A 9,671-nucleotide genomic window follows, 5' to 3' on the forward strand; every position below is an offset into this window, starting at 1 on the left:
CCCCCCCCCCCCCCCGGCGGCCGGAGCCGCTGGGGGTTACCTCGCCCGCCGCCCGAGGAGAACGGAGCCCACAGTGCCGGCCGTGCCGAAGCCGGCAGAACCGTGCGCGCTGAGGGCGCGGAGCTGGACCTTGTCGCTTGTCTCCCCCCCCCCCCCAGGAGTAGGCTTCGGGCAGCCGCCGGAGGCCCAGAAACACGGCCCGCAGGCTGCAGCGAGTGGCCAGCGGACCGATCGGACGGGGGGTCTGGGATGCGGGGTCCGGGACCTGTGGCTTCTGACCTCGGGGACTCAACACTTCAGCCGGGTGCTGGGGGAGGCGTCCGCCGGGTTCTCCCCTCGGGGCCGACCCCAGATTTCGGTCGCAGCCTCTAGACGGTTTCCGAGTGGGGTGGGGGGCGCTGCACAGCCACGTGCTGGCTGGTCCCCCCCCCCACCCCCGCTCATCGGAAAAAAGGGGGTGCCTTCCGTTACCCTACACTTTGAGCCCCGAGGGTTCACTCTCAAGCGTCTGTAAGTTTACCACCTGGTACCTGTCCTGTTCCTCGCGTTCCGAATGTGGGTGAAGGAGAGATAGGACCCCCCCCCGAGAGGCCTTCCTTGGTGGCTCCCAGATGAAAGAAAGGGTGACGATCGCTGTTAAATCTATTAGGAACTGCTTTGGGGATGAGCGGAAAGGCGCTCTGCATTTAGGCTGGCCGCCGGGGGGAGGTTGAGGCGTGTTGACCGCCGCCGCTTCTCTTTTTTTGCAGCAGGATCAAGGTGAGAAGGAGAACCCCATGCGGGAACTTCGCATCCGCAAGCTCTGCCTCAACATCTGCGTTGGGGAGAGCGGAGACAGGCTGACCCGGGCAGCCAAGGTGCTGGAGCAGCTCACGGGCCAGACCCCAGTGTTCTCCAAAGGTGAGTGGTTGTCGGCAGCTGGAGGGCTGACTCTGGGGGATGCCCCCGAAAAACGTCAGGCCCGTTTTGTACCCAGTTGGGAGGTGACAGGTGGTATCTCTTAAAAGCATTGCTTTCCTGAGCTTTGTGTGAATCGAAATTGAGCTCAGACTAGCCCAAGTAGAGATTTTTTCCAAGTAAGGAGGATATGCAGTGAGGTGGAAATGTTGGGAATGCAGAAAATGGCATTTGATTAGATTAGCAGTGAGGATAATGTAGGCGAGGGTAAGAACAAGGCTGCGTACCTAGACTAACCTGCTTCCTGCTTCAGATTCCGGCTCCATCACTTGCAAGTCTGTTTTCTTCCTCTGGGCCTCAGCTTCCTTACTTGCATACAGGGGATGATAATAGTTTATATATATAAGATTGTGGAGGATGGACAGGGTTATCTGAAATGCCTGCTGCCCAGCAGGCACAATGCAGGCATTACATTTTTTGTGTTTAGAGATTCGTTGCCTTGGGATAATGGAATACGGGGGTTCGCAGCCTGCCTCTTTCTTACCAGCTGGTCTGTACAAGGTAGTCTCTCAGCTTCTTCTGTAAAATGGGGGTAAGGGTACAGTAGAGTTTTAGCAAATGTTGGTTGCTATGGAATGCTAATTTATTTTGGAATCTTGGAGATGATGTTGTGGAGAGGGGAGTGCAGTGGAGCTGTGACGACAGCTGACTCCTTGTTATCCCCATCTGCAGCTAGATACACTGTCAGGTCCTTCGGCATCAGGAGAAACGAAAAGATCGCCGTCCACTGCACCGTCCGTGGGGCCAAGGCGGAAGAAATCCTGGAGAAAGGTCTAAAGGTGAGGCCTGTCTCTAAACGGGGGAATGGTAGATTGAGTCAATCTTCCGAGGTGGGGAGAGCTTCTAAAGGGCTTTTCCCTGTATTGGGGAAATGAGATGTTGTTCCTCACCAAGTTACACTGCACCGTGTTTGGGGGTCTTGAGTGTTGCAGGCTGAGCTAGATATCAGGGTGTTGAGTTGACAGGGAGTGATTTCTGCATTTTTCTCCCCAGGTGCGAGAGTACGAGTTAAGAAAAAATAACTTCTCAGATACTGGAAACTTTGGCTTTGGGATCCAAGAACACATTGACCTGGGGATCAAGTATGACCCGAGCATCGGTATCTACGGCCTGGACTTCTACGTGGTATGAGTACCGAGTCTCCCACTCCCGCTCTGTGAGAGTGGGCGCTGCTCCTCTCTTTCGTCTGTGCTGTCTTGGCGGTCACATGTTGGATTGGGGCTTTGAGTGTTGTCTGTCTTCGCTCCCTGGGGAAGATGCAGCTCATTGGTGGCAGGCGAGGGGGTGTAGCCCTGGCTATGGACTGTGGCTGGACGAAGATTCCTATAGTCGTGGTGCTTAGGGTCTAGGGTCTAGTGAGCAGTGATGTGGCTCAGAGGTGGAGGAAGGAAACGACTCCAGCCACTGAGTTAACATTTTGAGAGATGGTATTGAGGTTGCGTTTGGTGTTGGGGTTGGCTGCTCTTTTCCCTGCTGCTTCCCTCAGACCTCGGGAATGGGGTGGCTTCCATCTGGGAGCATGAAAGCAGGGTTGATGATGGAACTGTTCGCTCGGGGTGGGGGTTTAATGCAGACGTGACCGTTTGTGTCACTGTGATGTTTTGGGCCCGCAGAATCAAGTCAATAGCAAAACCCTGAAGTCCTGACTAGTGTGAACATGAAGGTCTATTAGATTTCAGTGTCCAGACAGACTGAGTTCGGCGCTCACAGGCACCACAGACCTTTAACTAGAAGCACTTTTGAGCTAAAGCAGAGGAGAGAAATATAATTATTTCTTTGTGCATCTTGAAATTTTAAGATTTATAGAATGCACATGCTGAAGTAAGTTTTTTTTATCTGTTATTTTTTAAAATAATAGCACTCTGGGACACGGGCGCAGTGGTGACTCCTTAGCCACCACTGGGAGTTAGGTGTGGGGAGAGGGGAGGTGCTGGGAGGCCAGCCTCCTGAGCAAACCTGTCGTGAGGCGGTGTGTCGTCCAGGAGGCTGGTTCCATCAGACCCTGGGGTCATGGGTCTCTTGCACTAGAATTACGAGGTGACTCTGGAAGATCAGTTGCTCCAGTGTGTGAGTCTTGTCCGTCTGCTCTTGACTCTGAGCTGGTTAGGTGACTGTTGGTTATTCCTGGGACAGGTGCTGGGTAGGCCAGGTTTCAGCATCGCAGACAAGAAGCGCAGGACAGGCTGCATTGGGGCCAAACACAGAATCAGCAAAGAGGAGGCCATGCGCTGGTTCCAGCAGAAGGTAAAGCTTGACCTGTCTCAGGTGGAGTGGCGGAAGGTGGTGTTGGTGAATTGACTTGGGATGCGGGGATGCAAAGCCTGGTGGGTAGCTGTTTAAAGGTAGAACATTTGGGCAGCTTGGCAAATGGGCTTCCAGGGTTTGTGGTTTAAGAGAACACCCAGAACCAGGCTTCTCCTCAGCCCTGTGAATGCAGGTAACTGGAAGGGGAGGAATATGACTTTTAATAGGAACCCCGTTTTCTCAGGGTCCAGTGCAGTTGAGCATAGTGGAGCGATTGTTAAAACTGGCCAGCTTCCTGTCTAGGGATGTGGGATTCCAAGCCAAAATTCATGTATCTGATTTGAATTCTCGAACGTTAGCCATTGCTGCAGTCATTACTGTTACCTCCTGTTCTGAAAAAATAAAATCTCTTCTCTTTCAGTATGATGGGATCATCCTTCCTGGCAAATAAATTCCCGTTTCTATCCAAAAGGTCAATAAAACATTTTCAATGAAATGTACAATTACTGTTGTGTGTTCTGTGCAAGGAGCCTGGCCATATTCAAGTCCTTGGACCTCGAGCCACTTAAAGCTTCGATGGGAATAGCTGGTAACCACCCTGTCTTCCCCTCGGATGCCAGTGCTTCCTGGCAGACCCAGGCTGAGCGCTTCACAGCACTGCCCTGCTCACCGCCCCCTGCTGGCAGGCTGTGGTGCCGTGGCCCGGTGTGGCCCGCTGGAAGCTGATTGTACGGAGGGTGGCGTGGTTGGGGCCGGGTTTGAATTTAGTGCCTTGATTAAAGTGGGGTGCAGGGCTCCCCTCTGCTCAGTGATGCTGCCGTCCACTAGAGGCTTTACCAGTCCTGCTGTGTGAAAGGATCAGAGTCTTTGATGTGGTGCTTTGGGGTGAAACACTGGACTCGGTTTTTCCTTTAAAATGAGAATCTAGGGTTGCTGAGAATGTAAGTAGAGAAGGGGATGATGGTCTTTGAGACCCATTGGCTGGATTTGATTGCCCGCCCTGCATCTTATTAGCTCTGTTATACCTTAGATGTGCGTCAGCGTCCCCATCTGTATTGTGGGGGCAATGACAGTTAACCTCCTTCACAGTTCAGCCGTTTAATGTTTCTTGATGGCTTTAACTCGCACCAGGCACATAGTGCTCAGAAAGGATGAGTTCTGTGTTACTGTCTGTGAGAAATGTGACTGCTCCCAGAGTGCGCCCTTTGCTGTGACAGTGGGACCTTTGCCTGTGCTTTTCCAGGTTACCGAGGCAGTGACATTCGAAAGTCACCATTTCTCTATTGGACATAACACTTGGCCAGTGGCTCTAGCACGAGTTAACTCAGCATCGTCACTTGTGACCGATGAGTTCAGTTGTCCCTGGGCCACCTTTTCATTGCTGTTAAATGGGTCTTTAATTTTTTGGCTGCCTTTGTAAGGTATTTTTCAACCTTATTAAAGGAGGTTATTTGGTATACCTAACTTTTTATGAAAATATGGCTTGCTTTGTTTTCCTGATAGTCCTCTCCATCAGATCCAGGTGCTTGAAGGGGCGGATCATGAAATATGTTAGCATAAGCTTTGTTTCACTTAAACCATCAGCATGCATTCATTTCTCAACCTTTTACTGTGGGACCCCACTTTGTAAACAACTTGTGAAGGAGCCCAATTCCTGTGATGAAGCTTCACTTTTATAGTGGGGGGACCTCTCTGTTTAACATCTCTATACTAACTACAACTGAAATAAACATCTTTGAGAACAAACTAACTCTTGGTGAATACATTGGCTGGCTAGTACTGGGTGCTGTGGAAGTTGGAATATTTTCTAGTGATGGGAGCATGTACTAGTTTAAATAAAGCATTGCAGGAAAATGAAATGTAGAAAGTCTCTAATGGTATTGCCATCCTCTGCACTTGGCTGTTAGCCACTGGTGTGTAGCTGTGTTTTTAAGTTAATGTACTTCCTGTTTAGTTTAATGACAGTGTACGCGCCCACCCTTCATTTGGTCCTGCTGACTTGTAAATCTGTTCACTTCCCGTTTAAAAACTACCTAGGCTTCTGGCCCAGAGGGAACACGGGCCCTCAGGAGTTTGAGGAATAGCTGGGTTTTGCTTCTAGCTCTAGCAGTGATGTTTTAGGTGAGTGACTAAACACCTCGGGAGCTGGCACAGGCGAGAACACGTGCCTAGCCAGCTGAGAGCAGCGGTGCAGGGAAGCCTGCCACCCCCAGCCCCTCCTCTAGCTAGAGGCTCGTGTGCGTGCGTGCTCAGTTGTGGCCGAGACTGCGACCCTGAGGCTGTAGCCCGCTGGGCTCCTCTCTCTCCAGGGGATTCCCAGGCAAGAAGACTGGAATGGGTTGCCATTTGCTAATTCAGGGGATCTTCCCAACCCAGGGATTGAACCCGGGTCTCCTGCATTGGCAAGCGGATTCTTTACCATTGAGCCGCCTGGGAAGCCTTGTTAGAAACTCGGCTTCCAAACACGTCACACAGGGTCTGAAGCACTGGTGTTTGCTGGAATCGCCTGGGGAGTGGTCAGATCTGCTAGACCCCACCTGAGACCTGGATTCCTTTTAACAAGACCTGCAGGTGGTGTGTATGGACCTACAGAGTAGAAGCGCTCCCCACATCCTAACGTCAGAGGGAGGGAGGGAAGGCGTAACATCTGGGGAGGTTTCTCTAATAAAATTTAGTCTTCCAAGGTTCTTGCTGTGTTTGTTTTCTCATTTCCTCAGCTGCTCCCCGTGAAAGCTTACCTCGATGTTAGGTGACCGCCCCGTGCTACATGTGGTTGTCTGCAGAGTAAGGTGGTGTCCCTGGCGGGCATCTGGCTGTGTCCCCGTCCGGGGGTATTTGTTGGAGGCAGGCTTTTGCTCATCATGTTAACTAGAGCTGCTGTTGGCTCTGGTACCCGGAGGTGAAGGGTATCAAACGTTCCACCATTTGAAAAAGTGTTACAAGAGCAGTATACGGACTCTTGTGACCCCATGGACTGTATGTGGCCTGCCAGCCTCTCCAGGCAAGGGTGCTGGAGTGGGTTGCCATTCCCTTCTCCAGGGTGGTCTTCTTGACCCTGGGATCAAACCCGGGGTCTCCTGCATTGCAGGCAGATTCTTTACCAACTGAGCTACCAGGGAAGCCCCACTTTGAGACGATCACAGAAATGTGTGAAGCACTGGGGGGGTAGGCACAGGGTGGTTACTGATGACCTCGGCTGCGTGGTGGAGTCTGCCGTGCCAACACTAGAAGGTCCTAGTCTGGTTGAGAAACACCACAACCAGAGAGAGCGAGGGTGGGCAGGGGGATAGGTCAAGTCAGACCTGCGAGGAGCCTGCCATTGGAGGCTCCAGCTGGGTTATGGCATAACAAAATTGTGACACAAGCTGAAATTGTAGGTATAATTTTGATTTGTGCTTTTTCTCCCTCTTTGCGTGTGTCTCATGTCCTAGTGGCTGCGTAATATGCCATTCCGTTAGATGTATAGGCTCTACTACCCTAATCTACGCGGCCAGCACCAAATGCAGGAATGTGGCTTCCTCCCATAGAGGAAGCGCTTTTGTCCGGTTTTCCTGGCCCTGCGTCCAGTGAGTGTGAGGCTCTTGAAGCTGTTAGATAGTGTTGTATAATTTACGGGCCTCACAGGGGGCGCTGGTGGTAAAGAACCCACCTGCCGATGGAGGAGACATAAGAGACGGGGGTTCAATCCCTGGGTCTGGAAGATCCCCTGGAGAAGGAAGTGGCAACCCACTCCAGTATTCTTGCCTAGAAAATTCCAGGGACAGAGGAGCCTGGGGGGCTAAAATCCATAGGGTCACATAGAGTCAGACACGACTGAAACGACTACATGTAGTTTATGCTCCTGCCAGCACTGTGACCAGAGGCAAGTAACAGCAAGCTATCCTCCCTGGTCCTTTATAGCAGAGCCTGTTGGATTTTGTGCTTTTGCCTTTTCCTGCAGCTTGACCACCACGTGTGCAGCTTACCCACGCATGGAGTTCATCAGTCCCAACCTGTTAAACTCTGCGTATACACTGAGACTCTAACCAACTGTTGGGTAAAGACTGCAGTGAATAGGCTGTCAGAGGGGTCTGAGTCTTAAAGGGTTAAGGCCCCTGCTGTCTAGGTGAGTGGTGAGGTCAGGGCCCAGAAACCACCCACAGTTTAAGCTGCCTGCCACTGGGGACCTGGCTGGTGCCCGGGGGTACAGAACAACTTTAAGCGCAGCTTGTTATGGAAACCGCAGTTGCTGTTGTCAGGGGGGATCCAGCCTGCGGCACCTGGGGGCACCAGGAGGACTGAACTTGACTCTGTTCAGGGTGCAGGTGCAAGAAAGCTTAGGAAACAAATGCAGATGGCTCGTGTTTTTACAAATTTGAACAAAATGATGTGTGATTGTACCAATTAAGGACCTTACGTAACATGATTCTAGGATTCTGTTTCATAATTATATATCACTATTGATGTGATTTGTTATGTGATAAGTATTTCAATAGTTAGAAAAACCTGAAAAGGGAAAAAGATACTTGACAAATTAAGCAGAAGTGACATTTTAGACTCCCCCCAGTTACCCTGCTCAGAGAAGGCAATGGCACCCCACTCCAGTACTCTTGCCTGGAAAATCCCATGGGCGGAGGAGCCTGGTAGGCTGCAGTCCATGGGGTCGCTAAGAGATACGTCTGAGCGACTTCACTTTCACTTTTCACTTTAATGCATTGGAGAAGGAAATGGCAACCCACTCCAATGTTCTTGCCTGGAGAATCCCAGGGACGGGGGAGCCTGGTGGGCTGCCGTCTATGGGGTCGCACAGAGTTGGACATGACTGAAGCGACTTAGAGGCAGCAGCAGTTACCCTGCTAACACATTGCTTTGATAACATGACCCTTTAATACTACGATGACTGCCTCTGGAAGTATTTTCCCTATCATAGTGTTTCTGTAAAATAATATTTCTGTTTTTTGATTCTGTTTCCTGTGTTGCTTTTAGCGTGTGCAACTTTTTATGAATCTATGTGTTTTTTACACATAGTAAAACAGTAAAACAGTGTAATTCTATGAGGAAATACGGTTTACATAATCTCTATTTTCAGAATTCCAAATTTCTTACTGTACTCCAAAATTACTGAAAACAGTGATTAAAAACCACCTATTGAGGGACTTCCTGGTGGTCCGCTGCAGGGAGCATGGGTTCGATTCCTGGTCAGAGGACTGAGTTCCCACATGCTGTATGGCACAGCTCCCCCAAATAAGCATCTATTGGGGGGCGGGGAGACTGGTTCTACTTAATCATTCATGGTTCCTCAGAGTGGATTGGAGCACAGAATTTGGAATTTAAGCCTGTCAAATCCCTTGCAGGTCCCTGGCAGATAGTATAGGCTTGTTTTCCACAAAGAGTCCCAATGGCTGCTACTTCAACCCTTTTCCAACTCTCAATTTAGGAAATAGCTGTGTAATAGTTGTTATTCTGAGTAGTGGTCCAGGCACACACCAGGGGAGGAGCGTGCTTTCCCAGATACTGGTTGGGATTCTTTCCTGACACACATATTAACTCATTTAGTTTTCGTAACTCTGTGAGCTGTTACAGTGATGAGGACATAGAGAAGGGTATTAATTACCCAAAGTCACAAGTAGTAGTGGCAGAACCAGTCTCAGACAAAGGCAGTCAGACTCCAGAGCCTTGAGGCCAGCCGTCTGCTCGCACAGTTTCATAGCTCTGGTAATAAGGTGAAGCCTTTCTGCAGCTTCTGTTGCAATAAGGTTAAACCACACATCTGCCCCTTGACATATGCTCGTATCTAAGTTTTCTTTAAATTAGGTTGACCAACCGACAAAATGCTGGCCTACATTTTCCAAGTCCCCTAGAGGGCTGACAGTCATAGAAACGGAGTTGGTCTCTACTTTTCAAAGACTGGGTCTATAGGGACAAACGCCCAACTCACAGCTTAGTCGTAATTAAAGGAAGAAAGGTCTTCAAATTTCCGGATGTGTGCATTTTGTAGCTGGTATTCTGTAACCTCAGACTCGAGGCTGTCTCACCATGTGCTTGCTCCCAGTGTCTGGCTATCAAGACCGGCTTGTTGCTCAGATGGGGCACAGCCAGCCAGCGACACTGCCCCCGACTGCCAGGGTGAGCCCTTAGGCAAGTCAGCCAACCTCTCTGGGCCTGAGGTTTTGTGTAAAGTAGGGCAACACCTACCCTCCAGGGTTATTTTCAAGAATTAAAGGGAGTATATGCAGATCGCACAGCTGTTACCAGGATGTAAGTATTACATGTTTATGGAATGTATATCTGTGGCCTGTGGTAGGCTTCAGTGTGAGAGCTTTTGTTCTGCGACTTAAGGGCCCTTTCTCTTTCTCTTTCCTGGGAAAGGGAAGGAGATGAGGATGGTGGTTATTCGCTGTAAAGGCACTGAGCAAGCTCAGACTCGGGGTTATTTTCAGAGAAGTGGGCCTTGAGAATGACAACAGCTTGCAGAGGAGCCAGGCGCAGCT

At 50.4% G+C, this 9,671-nt stretch overlaps 1 protein-coding gene across 1 annotated transcript; it reads left to right on the forward strand.

The window, feature by feature from the left end:
* The first annotated feature begins 721 nt into the window (after positions 1 to 721).
* On the forward strand, positions 722 to 3,701 carry RPL11 (ribosomal protein L11). Its single transcript, XM_010830037.1, has 5 exons — positions 722 to 900; positions 1,630 to 1,736; positions 1,951 to 2,082; positions 3,091 to 3,201; positions 3,623 to 3,701. The coding sequence occupies exons 1-5, from the start codon at positions 777 to 779 to the stop codon at positions 3,650 to 3,652; spliced, it is 504 nt and encodes a 167-aa protein (XP_010828339.1). The 5' UTR covers positions 722 to 776; the 3' UTR covers positions 3,653 to 3,701.
* The last annotated feature ends 5,970 nt before the right edge of the window (positions 3,702 to 9,671 follow it).

Source organism: Bison bison, unplaced genomic scaffold (genome assembly GCF_000754665.1).
Source record: "Bison bison bison isolate TAMUID 2011002044 unplaced genomic scaffold, Bison_UMD1.0 scf7180017864516, whole genome shotgun sequence".
In the NCBI taxonomy this organism is placed as follows: Eukaryota; Metazoa; Chordata; class Mammalia; order Artiodactyla; family Bovidae; genus Bison; species Bison bison.

Excerpts from the sequence above, each read along its gene's own strand:
- RPL11 (XM_010830037.1), top strand. The coding sequence starts at position 777 with ATGCGGGAACTTCGCATCCGCAAGCTCTGCCTCAACATCTGCGTTGGG. Across the intron at positions 901-1,629 it reads GACCCCAGTGTTCTCCAAAG|CTAGATACACTGTCAGGTCC; the intron begins GTGAGTGGTTGT and ends CCCCATCTGCAG. Across the intron at positions 3,202-3,622 it reads TGCGCTGGTTCCAGCAGAAG|TATGATGGGATCATCCTTCC; the intron begins GTAAAGCTTGAC and ends CTTCTCTTTCAG.